Consider the following 22,200-nt stretch of genomic DNA (forward strand, 5'->3'; position numbering starts at 1 on the left):
CCATTGTGTATGAAATGTGCTATATAAATAAACTTGCCTTGCCTTGCGTCAGTTTTTTGCGTTATTTTTTATAAAATCAATCACACTGAATTAACGTGTTAAATCTACAACCCTGATATATAAATGTGATAATTTCAGGGATTTTCATTAACTACATAAATTTGCAACATTATATATATATATATATATATATATATATATATATATATATATATATATATATAATGTATATAATGTTGCAAATTTATGTAGTTAATGAAAATCCCTGAAATTATCACATTTATTTTGAGACAAAATACTTATTTGTAATTTTCAGTTTTTGTTCAAGGTGACCAAAATAATATTTTTTTCAATAACTGTCCTGTCAGTGAAAGGATAATATTTGGGGAAAAGGCCTCACAGTACATTTTTAAGTGTGTTTTAAATGTCCAAATACTTTTTAGTGTCGCTGAATATGCAAATGCCACTAAGTGATTTTGCACATACTGTAGGTGTCTTTACATGTTTTATTATAAGTGATTTCTCACCACAAATTCAATTAAAACACATTGAATTTGAAACTCAGCAGAACTCAGAAGCTTCACATTATCAAGAATATTTTTAGCATATTGGCGGTGTAGACAATGAAGCAAGAAACATATAAAGCAGAATGAGGAAAATATTCTTAACTTCCTTATTCTAAGACGTATGAAAAATACACTTTCTCTCACTTCTCTTATTTTCTGTTTCCTCACTTACTGGTAGGTTCTCTTTCAGTTTGCTTTTATGTGCAGTGTTTTTGCAAAATAAGAAATACTAAAACTTGTCTGTTAAGTTTTAATCGTACTGTATTTTTAGACCTCTTTCATGTCCAATATACAACGCAAGCCCATGGGGACCATAACTTCCAAAATGGACAGGGAGGCAGCATAAATGTAATCCGCACATCTCTAGTGGTTTAATCAATGTCTGCATCCTCAGCTTTGACATATGCACAGAGCACATGTACAGTGCTTGCACATGCAACAAGCATGAGGGAGTGTAATCAAGCTTTAAGTCATGATCGGCAAAAAGAGAAAGAGTCGGCAATGAGTTTTATAGTAAAAGTCTCAACATTTTCAGAGCAATACTTCAGGCAGAACATTCCACAAGTCACAAACTTCAGAAAACATAAGCTGGATTCACTTTCTCAGCTCAGCTCAACTAAATACTTCGGTGAATGCGAAGCATGCACTTTACAGCGGGAAAAGTACATTGATTGTTTTTTTAAACGTTAGTGACACAATTAAGAGTAGCATAAGAAACTCTTTAAGTATCTTTCCATGCTCACTCCATTGCTCAGGCATTTGACCTGAGTGAAACACACAAAAAATAGTATCTCTACAGCATAATTCAAAACATTCCAAAGTATTCACATTATAATTATTATATATATATATATATATATATATATATATATATCTATTACAATTATATATTCATTATAAGTTTAAAATAATTGTCTATAATGGTCAAGTAAAAAATCAGATTAAGAATTATTACACACAATTGCTCCTAGCTTCATTTATGTTTTATGTTAGAATATACAGTTCTGTCCTCTTCATCAGAGCTTGAACTTCCAAGAGGACTCTTCGCAGAACAAGACACAGAGGCGTAATGCACTTCGTCTTCTTCACTGGTATCAGAATCCCAGTCTATATTTGGGAATGGACGTTTTGGAGCACCCTTAGAAGAAACATTCTCATAATCAGGTTGCTCGGATTGGGAATTCTGGAGAGGGAGATATCATAAAAATATTCTCAATATACTGTACACTATGACGTACAGTCTCCATTCACTGCATTGTGTTTCCATACAATGAAAGTAATTGATGACTGAGACCAACTATTTTTCCAAACATCTCCCTCGCAAGAAAGCATGTCATATGGGTTTGGAACAACATAGGGATGAGCAAATGATGACAGAAATGAATGTTTTTGGTAAATATACATTGAAAGATCATTCTGGTGTAATCTGAAGGCTTACCTTTGACTGTTTATTGTTTGATACCGTGGCATAGACTACAGAATCATCAGTACCTTCAGGTGTTCTAAAATAACAATAATATACTATAATTAAAATCAACAGCAGTGCATTAGATTGCATTTATTAAATATTAAGGTCAACCAAGATTGAATCACACAGCAAAATGAACGTCATACTAAAGGACGATGGGAATGGCAAAGTAGGCCTAGTTGTAATGAAATTAAAAATAGGTCCAACAAATTTAGTAATTGCATATCTTCTTCACAGTTATATAATTTAATCATTCATTACAGTAATCATAATTGAAGTTTGACTACTGATTTTCATTTTCACACTTGATGTTACCTATTTGCTGCCTCATTTCTTCCTGGAAACTCCAGAGTGGCATAGTTTAAGGAGGATGTTCCCAAGCCATTGTTTATATGTGCTCCCTTTAAGACAAAAAATCTCACAAGCTTGCCAAGCAAAATCACCTGTTGTCATAAGGATTTTTTGACATTCCGTTCTATTAAATGGAATACATTCTCTCACCTGTTTCGTTTGTGGCTGTTTAATGACAGCATACACAGTGTGGGTATTAGTCGACGGCCTTAAGAGAAACAGATTAATTTAATGACATAAAGTGGACTGCATTAATGACTCACAATATCAGTCATGCAACTGTTACCTTGGACTCAGTTCATTTACTCTTATAAGATCTTGGGGATGGAGCGTTGCATCCGAGTGATTAGCTCTCCCATGACATGGATCAGGAATGCCTGCCATAGACAGATTCTCCCGGGTATTATTTCGAGATCCCTAAGTGTTAATAACCCATACAAAAAAGACCTTTCAAAAGCTGATCTCTTATTCAGTAAATACTATTTTATCGAGTTGTCTTATTGTAGATATAAGTCATAGAATGTTCTTGGTGAGTTCAATGTAAATTTTTTCTCTCTCCCCTTTTCTCCCCAATTTGGAATGCCCAAATCCCAATGCACTCTAGGTCCTCGTGGTGGCTTAGTGACTCAATCTGGGTGGTGGAGGACAATTCTCAGTTGCCTCCACATCTGAGACCATCAATCCACGCATCTTATCTCATGGCTTGTAGAGCGCGTTACCGCGGAGACATAGCGCATTTGAAGGCTTCATGCTACTCCACGCAACATCCATGCACAATTCACCACGTGTCCCAAAGAGAGCGAGAACCACATTATAGCGACCACGAGGAGGTTACCCCATATGACTCTACCCTCCCTAGCAACCGGGCTAATTTGGTTACTTTGGAGACCTTGCTTGAGTCACTCAGCACACCCTGGATTCGAACTCGCTGGAAGTCAGCATCAACACTTTCTGAGCTACCCAGACCCCTGAGTTCAATGTTAAATGAATTATTCTGTAAGAAGAGCAGCTGTTGATATAAACAGAAGTAAAATAACCAATAAAAGCAAGTTTGTCAATGTGGAAGACCGTGACAGCATTATTGGGAAAAAATGCAATGGATTATCTGCTCCACTTAGTTGATCTGCTCTTGCCTTGATGATGATCCTGCAAAAAAACAAGCACAATCATTAGAAAATGACTGCTGGATGAAGGAAAATAATTCTGTCAGACACAAACTGAAATAAACAATTCACAATACTACTACTGCTCCTCAGGCAACCTTATACTGCAGATAATACAAACTTATTTTATAAAGTTTTATTGCTTTTTAGTTGTATTATTGACCCTCTTTTTGGGATCTGAGAGATCTGGGATCACTTTTTCCACATTTTGTTATTTTACAGCCTTATTCCAAAATGGATTAAATTCATTATTTTCCTCAAAATTCTACAAACAATACCCCATAATGACAATGTGAAAGAAGTTTGTATGAAATCTTTGCAAATTTATTAAAAATAAAAAATGGAAAAAATCACATGTGCATAAGTATTCACAGCCTTTGCTCAATACTTTGTTGAAGCACCTTTGGGACCAATTAGAGCCTCAAGTATTTTTGTGTATGATGCTACAAGCTTGGCACACCTATTTTTGGGCAGTTTATCCCATTCTTCTTTGCAGGACCTCTAAAGTTCCATCAGGTTGGATGGGGAGCGTCGTTGCACAGCCATTTTAAGATCTCTCCAGAGATGTTCAATCGGGTTCAAGTCTGGGCTCTGGCTGGGCCACTCGAGGACATTCACAGAGTTGTCCCAAAGCCACTCCTTTGTTATCTTGGCCATGTGCTTAGCGTCGTTGTCCTATTGGAAGATGAACCTTCACCCAAATCTGAGGTCCAGAGCGCTCTGGAGCAGGTTTTCATCAAGGATGTCTCTGTACATTCATCCAATCATCTTTCCCTCTATCCTGACTAGTCTCCCAGTTCCAGCCGCTGAAAAACATTCCCACAGCATGATGCTGCCACCACCATGCTGCACTGTAGGGATGGTTTTGGCCAAGTGATGAGCAGTGCCTGGTTTCCTCCAGACATGACGCTTGACATTCAGGCCAAAGAGTTCAATCTTTGTTTCATCAGACCAGAGAATTTTGTTTCTCATGGTCTGAGAGTCCTTCAGGTGCCTGTCATGTGCCTGTTACTGAGGAGTGGCTTCCGTCTGGCCCCTCTACCATACAGGCCTGATTGGTGGAGTGCTGCAGAGAAGGTTGTTCTTCTGGAAGGTTCTCCTCTCTCCACAGAGAAATGCTGGAGCTCTGTCAGAGTGACCATCAGGTTCTTGGTCACCTCCCTGACTAAGGTCCTTCTCCCCCGATCGCTCAGTTTGGCTGGGCGGCCAGCTCTAGGAAGAGTCCTGGTGGTTCCAAACTTCCATTTATGGATAATGGAGGCCACTGTGCTCATTGGGACCTTCAATGCTGCAGACATTTTTCTGTATACTTCCCCAGATCTGTGACTCGATACAATCCTGTCACAGAGGTCTACAGACAATTCCTTGGACTTCATGGCTTGGTTTGTGCTCTGACTTGCACTGTTAACTGTGGGACCTTATATAGACAGGTGTGTGCCTTTCCAAATCATGTCCAATCAACTGAATTTACCACAGGTGGACTCCAATCAAGTTGTAGAAACATCTCAAGGATGATCAGTGGAAACAGGATGCACCTGAGCTCAATTCTGAGTGTCAAGGCAAACGCTGTGAATACTTTATATTATACTTATTTTTTTTTATAAATTTGCAAAGATTTCAAACAAACGTTGTCATTATGGGATATTGTGTGTAGAATTTTGAGGAAAATAATGAATTTAATACATTTTGGAATAAGGCTGTAACATAACAAAATGTGGAAAAAGTGAAGCGCACTTTCTGGATACACTGTATGGAGTTGTTTCATTGTATATTTCTAAAATGTGCCTTTGCTGACATCAAACAGAAACAGCACTAATACTGGCTGTAATCTTTAGAAACTTGCATACAGTACCTCCATTGTGATACAACAGAGTGTGTTAAGGCTTAAATAATGTCTGTCTATTACAGGATAATAATAATATCTATAACAGGATTTTCAGGTCAGGGAAATACATTAAATTAATAAGAGATTAATTTAGAAAATAATATTATTATTTTTACACATACTGCACATCATTGGGGTGTCTGGGGCCCCAAACATAAAGACAGTAAATTCAATCTCAGCCAGCCATGTGGGCTACAAAGATTTGTCAGGGCTTAAACAAGTAACTTCAACATCACAGATCCCTTTGTAGCTTTTCTCCAGAAATGCTTAGAAAAAGGAATTTACCTTCGTAAAAGAAAGATGGCCACAGCAATTACAATGAACAGGAGAATGATAGGCAATATAATCTGATAGAGGATCCTGACAAACTTGTCTAAATTAAGAGGGGTAGAGAAAGAGATGAGTTAATAATCAGATCATCACCCTGTAAAACCTGAAACTGCAATCTAACGCTATACTAATACCAATTATAGGCCTGACTTTACTTAAAGGGATAGTTCACCCAAAAATATAAATTCTCTCATAATGTACTCACATCATGCCATCCCAGACATGTATCGCTTTCTTTCTTCTTCAGAACACAAATTAAGATATTAGTAGAATATTTCAGCCCGATAGGTTCACAAAATGCAAGTGAATGTGTGCCAACTTTTGAAGCTCCAAAAAGCACATAAAGTCTTCATAAAATTAATCCACCCAACTCCAATGTATTAATTCATGTCTTCTGAAGCGAACCGCTAGGTGTAAGAAATAGATCAATATTTAAAAAACTAAAAATTCACAAGGGTAGAGGTCAAATGCTTTGGAAGTTAAAAAAACTAAACAGAAGCGCAGTGTTGTTTACAGCAGAGGAGTACAGATAATCATACATAGATGCCTCATTCGGCTGGTTTGGATCTGTCAACTTTGGCGCCATATTGGCAGTGGCGATTTCTCAGGGCCAGCAAAGCCTTCTCTGCTGGTGTAACATGCCTAATAATTCTTTTTTTTTTTTCATCCTTTCATTCTCATTGACCTTTTTACCTATGTATATTCACTCACATTCAACTCCTAATTAATCTACAGATGAATAGAAAAAAAATAAACTTTCACAAATCGCATCCCCGAAGCAATGCTCCTTAGCCGAAGCAGCGACTGAGTTTGAGCTCCACCCCATCTGGCCTTCAGAATTTCCACAGAATCCCTCAACACTGCAGTGAATAAGCATCTTAAATCAGATTGTCAGATTAATCAGCCAATCATATTGATTTATTTCTACTTGTGGGTGTGGTTTTTAGGATATGTTCCAGTCCAGGTCTTCTAGCTGGTCTTGAGTGACATAATCACGCTTTAAGTGACGTAATTTGAAAGCGCAGAGTGCAAGGTTTTAATGACGAATCGGCTGTCATCACTGCTGGTATTGTCATTGAGAAAGAGATCCTTATGGATTTAAAAACCTGAGATGTTCTGCATGATCATGCGATTGATTAATTTAACAGGAATGTGAGGACTGATTTTAACTTCAAGCAAATGTAAGTGCTTTTTGCATTGTTATAGCAACATCAGGAGTTTTCCAAGTGTATATTAGGCTACTTGAGCATTCATTGTCGGATCAAGATTTAAAAAATAACCGCGTACCCTGACGAAACAATTGCAAGCAAAATAGAATTAGAGCTTTCTCTTGGTATTATACCTCCTTGGTTCTGGCTTATGTGCGTGGCCATGTTTTTAAAAAGTAAGTTGATATTATTAGTTGACTGCCACGTAATGTATGATGGGCATACGGTGTCATATTCATTGTGAAATTGTGTTTTCTTAATGGCATGAATCGCACTGAAGGCCTAGACTTAAAATCATCAAGGAGAGCAGTTTGCATCAGTTTGAATGCATGTGAATGGAGGAGATGCCTCAGACTGAGATCCTTGCTCAGACCGCAATATAAAATGCTTTTGAGTGGAAACAGTATCGCGGCCCAAAAAAACAGCTGCTAATAAGGGATCTACATATGAATATCTATGGAGAGGAGGCTTACACACTTACATCACTCAAGAGGCAGTTTGAACTCCACACTTGTCAACATACAAACCTCAAGCTGTACAGAAGTGAACATTTGTAGTAAAAATGGTTTTAAATATTGATAAATATAGTTCTTACACACATATAGTGTTTCACTTCAGAAGACATGAACTACTCCACTGAAATCGTATGGATTACTTTTGTGATGGCTATACTGTATGTGCGTTTTGGAGCTTCAAACCAAATACAGGACACCCATTCACTTAAATTTTATGGAACTACAGAGCTGAAATATTCTTCGAAACATCTTCATTTGTGTTCTGGTGAAGAAAGAAAGTCATACGCATCTGGGATGGCAGGAGGGTAAGAAAATGATGGGAGAAAATCAACAAAACCTGAACTCTAATCCTAACCCTGTCTTGATCATCAAATGAGTTTCCATAAACAAATAATTACAGTAGCAACCTAAGCATCTATAACTGGACTGTCCAGTTACGGTGGTCCAAAATGTTGCAGTATTGAATTTAAATAAATATACAACAAATTAAAATATCATTAATTGAATAGTTAATACACTTAATTCAGAGTAGCACCAGATTTATTTTCTGACAGGAATAAAAATTAGGCTGTGAGGGAAGGATAGAAGTACAGTCTGTTCAGTGGGTTTTATTGTTGTTTAAATTTGAGTTGATTGTTCAACATCTTTCCAAAGAATTTCTCTGACAAAAAAATTTATTGGAAATGTAGGACCTTTTATATAGCCTTCTGTACATGCCTTTGAAGAGACAGCAACTCGATACCTCAGAGCCTAATTTTTGTTTCCCCAAAAATAAATATGCCACTCTATCGATTAGTTCATTGATAAATATATTGTATACTTACAGCGATCATATAGCGTGATGTATTTGGGCTGTGAAGTTCCAATCTCATTGGTTGCAATGCAGTAGTACCTTCCTGGTTTCTGAGCAGTGAAGTTCTGCTGGTTTGACAGGAATGTAGTTTTATTGTCCTCTAGTCTGTTCCACTTGTAGTCTGTGGTAGGAGGGTATGCATCTGCACTGCAAGTCATATACACTGGATGATCCCAATTCCCTTGAGTTAAGGTTGTCATGTTGTGGAGAATATTTATGGTTGGAGCATCTGTAGAAAACAGACAAACCGAAACCTTTATTATAAAAATGTATGAATATTTTTCATTCACAAATGGTTTTAGGGTTCAAAACATTCAGATGAAGCATTTTTGCCAAAAGTCATTCAAATGAACAGAATGGAAAAGTATACTCACGCTTCACTCTGATGTTAACTGGTTGGGATTTTGCTTTTCCAATGGAATTACGAGCAATGCATGTGTACTGACCAGAGTCTGAGATTTTTAATGAATCGAAGTGTAGTTTCTGTCCATGTCCAACTGACTCTTCATTGACATGTTTCTTCCACTCATATGAGGTCACTTCAGGTTTGGAATGAGCATTACATGTAAGTGTCAACTCATTCCCCATCTTCTGTTCCCCTTTACAGCTAATATTCAAATTCTTAGGTCCATCTGCAGACACATGACAAAAGAGAATATGAAATACATATTATTTAAGGTGAAGTAAATCTTACACTCCTTTAAATCTTGCTTGCTGTTTATTACTTACACAACACTATCAACTCATTTCCTGTATTATTTGATCCCACCAAATTGTTTGCTGTGCATTTGTACCAGCCTGCATCTGACTCAGAAACATTAAAGTTGATAGTTAACACGTTTGTAGATTTAATTATGTTCCATCCATTGTTATGCATGTTTCTGGAATTAGATGGTCCTGTCACTGTAAGCTCTGACTCAGGAAAGCTTTGAACTGTGCATTTAATGGAGATCACTTCATATTCTCTCACTTCACTCATCTTGGTAAACTTGAGTTCAGTAGGAGGATCTGCAGAGTTCAAGAAGTGACAACATAACATGCACATTAATGTGTTATTTGTGAAAATTTCACCAACTGGTGAAGTTATAATTGAATTAATGGAGCTGGGGCGAGTCATTCGAGACTTAGATGCTGTGTGCTATTAAGGTTTCTATAGTAAATGCTTCATGTGTTTTAAGGAATATAGATTTGAAAACAAGACATATTGATAATTAAAACACTCTATTTCTTTTCACTATAATCATGCTATAAAGGTAAAAAGGCACAGGACTTGCTGTCACAGTTCGAAGGAATGCTAAATGTATATGTACACATTGTAGAATTAAATGGACTTACAAAGTACATCAACCTTTGTGGAGGTATTCATTGTGCCAAGAGGATTGGAAACTTCACATGTGTACTGTCCTGCATGTTGAATGGTCACTGCCTCAATGGATAAACATTCATTTCTCCATGAGGATAGGAGAGAAGAGATCGGTTCAAGTGTGTGCTTCCAGGTGTACAAGGATGGATTTGGGTTGGCATCAGCTGAGCATTTCAAAGTGAGTCTGTAACCCACTTTTACAGAGGTTGGGCCGTCTATTTTAATGTTTCGTGGTGAATCTGAGAGACAAGACAAATTTACAGTATTCATTTTGGAGCTTTCCAAAACAACTTACAAATTAGAAATACAACAATACAAGTGATTCATCATTGCATCATCAATAATACTATAAATTTGAGGGCATATTGTTTATAGCTGATATGTCACAATACACTAGATAGACAGACAGACAGCTAATTTGAAGATCTATCAAAGTTGTAGAACACAACATTTTTGTAAAGTTTAATGTCCATCCCACTGGCTATCATGTCTTGAAAGATATCAGCTGGAACCTCATGACTTAGTATCAGTGCGCCAGGTGGTGAAATTTGAGCAAGCATTTCAGAGCTAAAAATATGCAACAATTTGAGAAATAATTGTTTTTATAATGTCTAAAAATGCATCCAATGCATAACTTGTGATAATATATAAAAATTATGCTTTTTACAACATTGGCTTATAGAGATCAGCCAACGCAAGGAGCACTGAAGCATCTGTTGGACATATCTTTCATTTCACATTATTGTTATTTTATTTTCCAGCAGATTTTACTAGAGACCCCCAATGTACGATTTATTATGATGTTTTGTCACTCTTTCACTTTACTGAAATTAAGTTTTTTTTATTGAAGTAAAGATATCATAAAATGAGTTTATTTTATATGAAATTGAATGGTGTAATTTAGTAATTTGATCCAAATAAGGTATAAATACCTTAAAATCTTCCCAAATCTCACCCAAAAATGCACAACTTTAGTGTTCTTTACTTTGTTGAATTCCAACATAAAAATGTTCAGTGACTTGTGCCACAGTAGTCTATCTGTTGGTTCGAACCAGATGGGATAGCCTTCATTGCCTTCATGCATCGATAAGCCTTGGGCACCCAACACCCTATCGCCGGTTTGTCCTCCTCAGACCACTGTTGGTAAGTACTCACCACTGCTGAACGGGAGCACCCCACAAGCCTTGCCATTTCAGGGATGCTCTGACTTAGTCACCTGGCCCTTGTCAAAGTCGCTCAGGTCTCATTTCTCCTGCATTTAACACATTGACTAATCTACCCAGACCGTGAAATGTGCCCATGTTAGGAGATGATCAATGTTATTCACGGTTGGTCATAATGTTTTGGCTCATCAGTGAATTTATCATACCAACCAGCAAGTACACAATAAACACACCCACAAATGCAAAATGGGTAAAAAAACAAAAAAATCACATCTCAAGGGAATCAAAAATAATAACAATACTTACACTTAACATCTACCCAGCAATTGTTAGACGCTGCTGTTTTTATTCCATTATTTGCCTCACAATGGTAGTTCCCCATGTTGTTTGGCGTAACTGAGCTGATGGTTAATTCCTTTGTGGTTTGCCACTGTACCTCGGAATTGTTAAAGTACCAAATAAACATATCGGCAGGTGGGTTACTGTCGTTCACTGAACATGTCAGTGTCAGTTTTTCTCCCTCTTTGAGATCTTTGCCAGAAGGTAACACTGTAACACCTTTTGGACCATCTGAAAAATGTATAGGATAGATACAAGAAAGATAATCTTATATACCAATGTGATGATGTATTAGGGATTACAAAAAAAAACCATAATGTGTATAATAATAGAAAGGACTGCTGACAAACCACTCAACCAAACTCACACTTCACTCTGATTGAAATGACATTCGATTTCATGTCTCCATGTATATTTGTAGCTTTACAATTGTAGTCTCCACTGTGTTCTGGTTTGATGTGTTCAAAACTCAACTCAGACTTTGAAATGTGCGGTTGCTCGTTTTTGAACCATTCGATGGTGACATTAGGATGACCTCTGCTGTTGCAAAAGAGAGTGACAGACTCTTCCTCCTTGACATCTTCAGAGTTTAAAATTGCATTTGTCTCTTTAGGTGCATCTACAGAAGAAAGCAGATATAAAGTGGACACCTGGAAACATTGCACTTAATTTTTACTAAGTGAACAACAGTCAGTCAATATGGGAAAGCCCTTTGAGAGCTGAATGTAGTTCTATACACAGTGGCCCCCAAAAGTATTTGGACATTTTTGGACACTTAAGACACTTTTAAACACATTTCAATATCATTGTATTAAATGCAAAATATCAAACCAACTGCAAACAAATTATGGCAACATTATCTCAAAACCAACTTCACTTTAATGACTTTAAATGACACAATACTCTATCTGATCACAGACATAATGAATAAGCCATCATACGTACATTCTACAGACAAAGTTACACTTCTGATCAGGCAGCTGTCCTGACTTCCTGCTGGACGACAAGACAGAATCCTGGTGTCATCTGTCCATGTCACATTGATTTTCAGACTGGTGACCTTTTTGCCTTCTTGTCCATCTTCAGTCTCTATGATCATCCTATCAGTTGATGAGATGTCCACCCATTCTGGTTCTTGTCCTGTTTTGTGAATGAGCCATTCTGGATTAGATGGACAGGAACCAGATGTGGAACAACGAACAGTAAATTCATCTGATTCTTTGACTGGACTCTTTGACTCGAATGGTTCGATGTGTACCTTACAAGGATTGTCTGGAATGAGGAAAAAATGTGGAGTAAAACAGGTGATCCAGAACTGTCACTCAAGACCATTTTAAAGCTATATATCTCCTTGTAAACTTTAACAGGTAGTAGTGTCAAACATAAGCTACATTTCACAGAATTTACTTTTTGTAAACAATATAATCACTTAAGTCTTTACCTTTATTATAGGATTATTAATTCGGAATCTTTGAATTTTAATCAAAAAATTTATTTTAAAGAGTTACATTTTAAATTCCACAATTTACATGAAATCTCCATAAATAATTACATAATTTACCTTCAATTGTGAGAGTCATATTCTCTTTGCTCATGTACTTTGTTGCACTTGAAATGTATCTAAAGCTGTAGTTCCCACTGTCTGTCTTCTGTAGATCATTGATTCTTAAATCACATTTTATTCTTTTGTCCGAGTCTCTTTCATAAGTAATGTATTCCACTCTGCTGGAGTAACCTTGTGATTGAGGACGGTCATTTGTGTTACTATATACAATAGTCCCATTAAACTCATTTTTGTCATAATATGAATCTTTAAACCAGAGTAGTGCCTTAGGTTTGATACTTTCATTTGTGTAATCACAGGGGATAGTTACACATGATCCCTCTGCTTTTGTTTCTTTTGTTTCCTTTACATTTACAAAATCTGTACTTGATATGGTGGAGAAACCTATCAAGAGAACTTCAGGAAAAACAATATCAGTTACACCCTCACGTATACTGATAAATTAAAGCAAGAATATAGATTATATTTTTTATGCACTTTAGATTACTAAAAAATAAATGATTGAATAAAGAAATCAATACACACCAAACAAAAAGAGAGGAATCCATTCAGGAACCATCATTCTGTCTGTAGTTTGCATTCAGCTACTAATGATATGAAAGACAATTAATTATTAATTTTGAGCACCAGAGTTTTGTCTCTGGAACACAGATAACACATTTAATGCTTGATGTAGCATGTGTGGGTGAAAGTGTTTACGTTGAAGGCAACAGCTGCGAATGAGTCAGTCTGTTTTTTCTTCCTTTTTCTGTACATTTTTGTGGTAACTTGTGCAGCCGATGTTTTCCATTGATTTCATTTTGACAACAGGAAGTTTTTTCATTACAGGTGATCTTTACAGGTTTTGGATTATTTATCAGTTTTCTTAATTAGGGACCAAGAACAGAAGGTAGCACATCGAAATGAGTGGTAGGTAAATGTAGGGAACTATGGCACACTGTTAGGGCTGATTGGCTTATTTAATATTTAAACTCTTAATATTAAAACTATCTGATTTATAAACTTATGCAAAGCTCATTGAAGTCATTGGCTGAGAGTTTGGAATGGCACTACTATATGTATATGTCATAAATAGTAAGGATAGTATCTTAGTATAATAATATCAATAAAGATCTTGCAATTTAGTCAATAACATATGATGTGGTTGCAAATGCTTAAATCATCAAACAGTCCAAATAGGAAAAAAAAGCATGTTGTATGGTAGTATGCCATTACGAATAGTTGATTTGAATTTCTGCATACTCGATTCGCTTCCATTTTTTTCACTACTTATCTACACATTTTGTCAATTTGTTACATAAATTGACTCTTGATGATCTCTTGAGGCCAAGATGCACACAAGTTACTGAATATATATTTGCGTCTTAGGGCCAAGTAGGAAAAGAGGTTGTATATCAAGAAAAGTTTTGCCTATTGAAATTAAACTCGGTGATGTACTTGGCTCTGTAACTGCAGCTTGCAGCTATATAATCTTTTTTACAACATGTTACCTATTTGCATTCACCCTTACAGTTGCAAACAAATCAGGCATTTTAATCAGTCATGCTAATAATTCCAAATCTTACATTAGAACTTGATATTATTAACATTTCTCAGACAGCATGTTCACAATATGATCACAAAAAGCCCTTAAGTTATTTTGTTTGTAGAAGCACATTTGGCATTCATGACTAATCCAATCTGACAAATGTGTTTACCACAATAAAATAAATCAACTGAAAGCCAGATAAAAAATTATTTTACCTGCAAATCGAATCCCTTGTTCTTAAAGTTCAAAGCTTGTTAATAACAGTGAGAAACAAAAAGAGAACTCTCTCATGTGTGAATTGCCAGCATGTTACAATATATTTGCATAATACATTCAGACATAAAAGAAATAAGCAAAAAGACACATATTTCTGGTAAAGATAAGAGATATGTTAATTTCTGTCACTTGAGCATGAAGCTGCACTTCCTGTGTCAGTGGTTAGTTCTGTCTCGAAACTATTCCGAAAAAAACAAGTCCCACTAATGGGGTTTTGCTTTTGGGCTGTTAATGATTTCCTGCTTACTACAAATGCCTTCTACTGTACCTGGAGTAACACTTAAGTTTTAACTTAAAGTTAAAGGCAAAAGTTTACAGCATGGAGAATTTAACAGGAGAAAAGGCTCTCTGATCCTTAAGAGTGATGGTAGTTCAGTGTTTCAGTCCCTGGGTTATTAACACTTAAGTTTAGACAGTGTAAAGTCTAGTGTAGATAAATCACTAGCATGATAGCTAACATGACCATGGCATGTTTCTTAATTTTTTTCTCTGCAGTGATATAAATTTGATATGAGTAGCCAGTGAAAGCAAAAGAACATGGACATGGAATTTGGGATGGAACATCAAAAGATGCTTTCATTATAGCGTCTCTGAAACATCAAAGTTGTTAAGAAGATGTAAAAAACTGAACTTCATACGCATGAATTAAATCTAGGCCAAGAAAATGACAGAGACTTTTAACTCAAGGTGATTTGCCATAGTAAAATTATTTTGTATATGAAAAATTTCAGTTCAGGTTTTGGATGTTTATACAGTGATAAATAACATCCATTTTAAATTAGACTAAACTTTCAGTGGTTTGAAAAGTCAACAAAGTAAAGAAAACTATTTATTATTGACCCGTCCCCTAAATATTTTATGACTACACCATTTAAGTGCTCTGTTTCCACTTTGACATACTACAATACTACAGCCATAAGCAAAAGCAGTCGTTTTTTTTATGTTCTTGGTTAAAGTTCAAAACCTTGCTAAATGCAAGCAGCACTCCTTTGCAGCAACACTACTTTGCAGCAACAGCATTGACTGAAATGAAAGAGCTACAACTTTTAAATCATTGTTGACTGAATAAGCTGTGGAAATTTAGAGTAAGCAACGTAAAACCCTGAACTGACTAATAAAATAACAGTTTCCTAAAACAAACAGTGTCTTCCTCAACGTGACACTTATGGCTAATTTATACTTAATGGGCGAACAGTATTCGCTTAGTTTGCTTACAAATGATCAAGAAATGCTGTGATGTTTATGTACTGCTAAAGTGTTCATTTGGTGAGATTTCTCCTGTTCACATTTCATCTCTGAAATTCTTGACCCAAAAGAACTCGGCAGGTCGAAGAGGGTTGATCATTGTTTGAAACTATTCGTGGGTGTAGTTTGGACATGACATTTTTCATTTACATAAAATTACATCTGAGGAGTTGCTACCTAGGTTACTGTGGTTCAAATGGATCATATTGAAGCCGTTTCTCAGGAATTGTGTGGAAGTGTAATTTTTAAGAACACAAATTGCAGTGATTTGCTACACAAACTCTACAGCATTGCCACGACAAATTAATGGAGAGAGAAGTGGAAGAGGCCATGACAAGTCTAAATTAGGCACTCTACGGAGAGAAAAACCTGCATTATTGTCTTTACTTTTGGCTGGAACAGTATCTACAGTTAAACACCAAAACACCACCCTATATGAACTAATTTTAAAACAATGTCAAATAGTATAAACTGAGGCTCTGTTCACCTAGGGTGCTTTAGTTTGTCCAGGAGAAGAAAAAAAGTTCAGCTTCTTCAAAAGCAGCGTTTCCCAAACTGGGGTACGTGAGGTGACAATGGGGGTCCGCGAATAAAATTCAGAGATTTGCCAATCTTTTGATTTCATCACTGTCTAAAATAACATTCAAACCCAGTTTGAATATAGCATTGATAACACATCCTGATAGGTGGCATATATTTTCAGGACATTGGCAATGCCGTCCATGTCAGGACCCGGTCTCAAACCCGGGTCTCCGGTGTGAGAAACAGTCACTTAGCAAACTGAGCCATTAGTGGTCGGCAGAACCCAAAAGATGAGGCAGACATAGCAGTATTGGAGATGTTGTTTTAATAATGTAAAAAGTAAAGATCTTCAGGCAAAAAATATAAATCCACAACATCAAAAGTCATTCCAGGAAAAAAGGTAATACACCAAGTCAAAAGGTAAATCCACAAGGTAAGAAGGTACAGCAGAAAAAAGGCCTCAAAAGATAATCCAAAAAATAAATGAGTATCAAAACAGCGTACCACAAGAGACTCCAACTGGAACAACAACAACAACAACAACAACAACAACAACAACAACAACAACAACAACAACAACAACAATTCACAGCTTCACTGAGGCTGGGTGCTAACATTCAAACACAGAGCAAAGAAGTAAGGAAAACTAAGGGTTTAAATACATACAAGGGAAACGAGGCACAGGTGCAAATAATAACTGGATCAGACAAAAGGCATGATGGGGGCCACTAGTGGCCAAAACCAGAAAAACCCTGGCCGAATGCTGACAGTCCACGCAATGATGCGCAATTCCAGGCACAGAATCGAAAGCTATTCTTGCGTACCGCGACACGATGAGGGGGGAGTTTTCAAGTTATGCAGTTATATCATATCTAGCATACCCATCTCAATCGGTAAGCCATTTATTAAGTGTACAAATATAACATGTTTAAATAAGGGAGATATTTACAAAGATATTTGTGTTAAAAATACATATTTTCAAAATACTTTGAGTGAATGTTATCTATGCGTTAGAAAGTGGGTACACGTGTGGATGTTGAATGTTTGGAGGGGTACGCCACTGTAAAAAGTTTGCGAACCACTGTTCTAAAGCGTAAACCAGGCCTTTCTGTTCTGAAAGCATACATCATTTCACGTCAAATAATACTCAACAAAGGCAAACATGAGGGGTTAAATACACACACTGTGGAAACAAGATAACAAGACAACCAATGAAAGGACAGAACTAATAAACAAGATAAGACTAATAAACATGAACCAATAACAAAAAGAACTGATGAACATGATTACAAGACTTTTGATACAAGAACAAATAAGAACAAGACACATGAAACATAAGGGAAACAGGAAACCACTTGACTAAGACACTTGACCAGACTAGGAATTAAATTACACGAACAAGAACTACAAGAACAAAAAGAAATCAAAACATGAACAAAAACACACATTGACTTGACACTCCATAAGGCCACATTCAAATCTAAATACATTATTTTTTACTGGAGACATTTGTACATGAAAATGCATGCTTGTTTAAATCTTTTAAAAACACAGATACAAAATAAATCTCTAGAAAATGAGTGAATTGTACCCGTAATCACAAACAACTGTGATTGGCCCATCCGTTCCATCGTTCCCAGCACTGAGAAGAGTATTTGCCTGAAACATAAGGTAATAAAACGGCAAATGTAATTTCATCGGGTCAATAAACAAGTAACTCTCCAGATTATTTTATCCCGTTGGGAAGCCTTTAATAAGGTTGGAGAGGTGTTCAGAGTCTTGCACATCTCCAAGTTCAGTTCATGGGATCAAGGGATTGCTGATGGTTGATGCAACTTTTCTGAACACTAAAGAGGCTTTATTGCACACAAAATCTTCCAGCTTCTCCTATACTTTGGTGGACACATTCTTTCACATTTTAGCCTGGGCCAAACACTTTTATCTTTGGTATAAGCAGCCTTAACAGATCACTGAATTATGTAGTTATCTTTTTCTACAGCATGTTTTGACCAATCTTACAGTCACAAGACTCACCATCAGTTGACATGCCATCCTCTCTCCTGCATGTCTTCCATTAACAAATATATTCTCTGATTAAATCAGAACTGCTACTCCACTCTGCCAGCAAAGGCATCTGAAAATAAACCTTCACATTTCAAAACGACTGAACACATACTTAAAGGTTACCAACAGACCTCCAGCTATAACACAGTTTATGAGATATTACTGATAATTAACTTTATATAAAGTAATAGGAGTAATAGGCCATTTCAAATACAGCGGCCTCTGCTTTATGTGAATTTGACTAACACACTCTCTGTTGATTAAATTATGGTCTAGGGTGGTGTAGACATATTTGAAGACAAGTCAGTGATCTACAACTTGCAGTTGCTAAAAAAGGACCTGAATGAGGATCAGATCACTGATGATACGCAGGTTTCATAATTCACATCCTGGATGTTTCTGACCTGTAAAGGACTTACAGTTTGGAAGTGTGCTGATTCTTTTAAGCGATCAAACATTGGAGGTAGAAAGAAAAACTTAAAATAATGTCTCAGCTACTTACTACTCTTCTCTTCTTTTGTCTTCTCCAATCTGTGGGTGAGTAAAAAATTTTTGATATTGACAAAAGTTTTTAACTGGCGACCTGTCCAGGGTGTCCCCCGCCTTTCGCCCAATGTTAGCTGGGATAGGCTCCAGCCCCCTGCGACCCTGTACACAGGATAAGCGGTTGACGATGGATGGATGGATGGACAAAAGTTTTATTGTTTTACACCTGTTTCATTGTAAAAGTGTTTCCTTCATCATCTTCTAGATTATTTCAATAGTATCTTAACTACCTCGGCTCTCCTCCACTATTTCAATTTTGGAAAGTATAACAGCTTACCTTTTGATGCATATCAACTGATGCAGCTTATAATTGGCTCATTATTTAAGTTATTTATTTCAGATTTAGTAAAGCTGGGTTCCCTTTATCTACTAATTTCAGATCCTTTGTTCTGTTATACGTGTGTATTTCCTGCCATCTCCCCACTGGACTGTCTGAAGTTCCCTATCAGTTGTCCACCGGGTCAGCTGTGCCTTTCTAGCAAAGCTGTAGGAAAGAGAGGTATGCAAACATGTCATTAATTCCCATCCATCCACCCATGTTTATATTTTACATACAGTATGCAGTATATATTGCATATACTGTATAATGTAAATTCTCACTCAGCCATTTACTTTGTGTATGCATTTATTTCTGTGCATGTCTTTTTCTTTGAACAGGGGATTTTCAGGTCATCTTGTATGAAAAGAGCTGTGCTCTTTCTGCATTTTGTGGCATAACAGGAGAGAAGTTTGCTATGGGTGTAAACTTCACTTTTACAAATGACTGCTGTAACACTCAACTTTGCAACGGCGCCTCAACCAATTCTGCTTTCTTTGGGCCCAGCACTCTGCTCTCAGTTCTTATGACATTTCTTTATTTACAGTAAGCTTAACTAATAATCTGTAATGCAAAATTTAACTCTGAATTTTGAATTTAAAAAAAGAAGAAAAATGCTCTGTTGTGGGCGCTTTGCTTTACATGTAAATGCATGTTTACAATCGTATTACAATTGCTATGTGTGTGTTTCTCAACCATAGTAGCTAATTATAATTAGCTATACTGTAATTTTTAATTTTAGAAAAAATAGAAGTCAATGGAAAGTCCAAATATAGTTCTTGTCATGTTTCATCAGAATTGCATCATATACAGATATTTTATAATAATGTCATATATATAACTACTAATAATTACACATTATAATAGTTACAAATTGTACTTTTTGGAAAATTTTGTGGAACTAATGTAACATAAGTCTGTGTCTACATTACAGTTTTGTTTTGTTTAAAGCCTGATTTATCTGTACATTTTATACATTCAAAAATAAATGTCTCTACATGCAGTTTAAAACAAGTAAGTTCCTGCTTGCAGTTCAGATCCAGAGAGGCAGAGAGTTGTTAGGCTTTTTGTTGTTTTGTCTGTATATTGGTGCTTAGATATTCTGTTAAACAATCAACTTACTATGCAATATGTACTTGACCAGAAGCTGACACTTGTACTATCTACTCAAGCCATTTTGATCATGAATATGTGTTTTGTTGGATATCCACCACAGTAACTGTAACTAATATGATTTCCATATTTATATATTGTGAGTGTTATATTTACCTAATTTATGGTATATTAATAAATGGTATATATATTTTCTTTTCTAAAAGTGGACCTTTTTCCAGTTTTCCCCTCATTTTGTATTTAATTATGAGGTTCAAATACTTCATCTTCACACTTTTTGATGCACTGAATATATTTACTACCATTTTGTCAAACTGCTTACCAAGTATAACAACCGTACCCTGTTTGGCAGTCTTTCTGAACATATGTTCAATATTCTGCAGCAACGACGCTGCTGCCTGCTTTCTCTTCCGTCTCTCCTGCTCTTTTCGCGCCATACGCACTATCCAGCTGGATGTCGTTGCCCTCGGTAAAGTTTGACGTTCGACATTCTCGTTTCGCAGGTGTAAGGGACCGTCTGAAAACTCCACTCACTACGCTAAAACATAGGGATGGCCACTCATTCATACACGTGCAAGTTTTACATTGGGGAAAAATCAATTATATAAGTACAATAATCAATTTTAGAGGATAGAAGGACTTACTAAATCACTAAAATAATAATAAAAAAACTACAGCCTTTAAAATGTGAAAATATAATTTTGTTGAATTTTAGTGATGTTTTTGCTATAAAATGACTGATTACTGTACTTATATAATTGATGATACTGTAATAATCTATCCTGTAATAAATCCGTCAATCCTCTGGGAAGTTACTACAACCTTTAAAATGAGAAAATATAATTTTGGTGAGGTTTTGTGAATATTATTTCTAAAATAATTGATTACTGTACTTATATAATTGATCATATTGCAATAATCTCACCTGTAGTATTTCTGTCTGTCCTCTGGGAAGTTATAAGAACATTCTGAATGTGAAAATGTATTTACAGTTTGTTTTTCATGTATAACTTGCACTTGAATAGCGTGCCGAAGTTATGACGTCACTTTGTAGGCCAAAACGGAAGTTAGCGGCGCATGGGTTCCCTCGATCGAAAAGCTATGCATTTTCCCCATAGACTTTTGGAAAATCGCAAAAAATAAGATCTGTGTTCAACAAAGAGTTGTGACCCTTACACGTTTTGTCTATCAAGATAATATTTACAAGTTAATCCAAAATGTATTCATTTTGAAGCCTAAATATAGCCGTCAGATATAAAATGCTAACGGTAGGATATAAACGGACTACAGCACACCATGGTCGTGGATCAACGTCATCATCAAGCTTCCTCAAACTTTATTTAAAAAACACGCTCGCTCATTATGATCTGCGCTGTGTATGAACACTTATCCACTTTTTCATGAGAAATATTGCCCATTCGTTTTTTCCAAAAATGTTAGAAACTAATTTTGTTTATGCGTGCCTCTCTGAGATTTTTTAAAAATCTTTTGTTAATGTTTTATTTATTTGTTTATTATTTTGTTAGTTTATATAAACCTTAATATTATTTTCTTTGTGATTTAAGATTATTATGCCTTGATCATTGTGCCCCAAATAAACTTTAAAGATTATCTTTCACTGTATTATGTTTGATTGTATGTTTGCATAGCATTTGCTAATTCGCCAGAAAAAAACCCGCGATTTTACCATCTCATAAGCACTAACGTTAGCTATGGCCGTATCAATTTCCAATCTTATGTCCTTTTTCTTAGACGATAGAAAAACCATAGATCGAGGAGAGAACCACTATAAATCACAGAATCCTGTGTACAAAAATATTTG

At 36.1% G+C, this 22,200-nt stretch overlaps 1 protein-coding gene across 4 annotated transcripts; it reads right to left on the reverse strand.

The window, feature by feature from the left end:
- Window positions 1-288: 288 nt before the first annotated feature.
- On the reverse strand, window positions 289-14,603 carry LOC127631419 (B-cell receptor CD22-like). Of its 4 annotated transcripts, none has more exons than XM_052109530.1 (17): window positions 14,512-14,603; window positions 13,294-13,355; window positions 12,766-13,164; window positions 12,150-12,476; window positions 11,572-11,823; window positions 11,172-11,435; window positions 9,675-9,941; window positions 9,069-9,347; window positions 8,714-8,971; window positions 8,311-8,568; window positions 5,719-5,806; window positions 3,423-3,531; window positions 2,672-2,802; window positions 2,536-2,593; window positions 2,350-2,435; window positions 2,005-2,068; window positions 289-1,749 (listed from the first exon to the last, which is right to left on the reverse strand). In XM_052109530.1, exons 2-17 carry the CDS (start codon window positions 13,346-13,348, stop codon window positions 1,540-1,542), a joined length of 3,105 nt encoding a protein of 1,034 aa, XP_051965490.1. In that variant the 5' UTR covers window positions 13,349-13,355; window positions 14,512-14,603; the 3' UTR covers window positions 289-1,539. The 4 variants fall into 4 exon arrangements, with proteins under 4 accessions (XP_051965490.1, XP_051965491.1, XP_051965492.1 ...); XM_052109531.1 differs by having other exon boundaries at window positions 12,766-12,939; window positions 14,512-14,602; XM_052109532.1 differs by lacking the exon at window positions 12,766-13,164 and having other exon boundaries at window positions 14,512-14,601.
- Between the last annotated feature and the right edge of the window lie 7,597 nt (window positions 14,604-22,200).

The sequence above is a fragment of the Xyrauchen texanus genome, chromosome 38 (assembly GCF_025860055.1).
Source record: "Xyrauchen texanus isolate HMW12.3.18 chromosome 38, RBS_HiC_50CHRs, whole genome shotgun sequence".
NCBI classification, from domain to species: domain Eukaryota; kingdom Metazoa; phylum Chordata; class Actinopteri; order Cypriniformes; family Catostomidae; genus Xyrauchen; species Xyrauchen texanus.

Excerpts from the sequence above, each read along its gene's own strand:
- LOC127631419 (XM_052109530.1), bottom strand. The coding sequence starts at position 13,348 with ATGCAAACTACAGACAGAATGATGGTTCCTGAATGGATTCCTCTCTTT. Across the intron at positions 13,165-13,293 it reads GATTCCTCTCTTTTTGTTTG|TTCTCTTGATAGGTTTCTCC; the intron begins GTGTGTATTGAT and ends TTTTTCCTGAAG. Across the intron at positions 8,569-8,713 it reads AGTTAACATCAGAGTGAAGC|ATGCTCCAACCATAAATATT; the intron begins GTGAGTATACTT and ends TGTTTTCTACAG.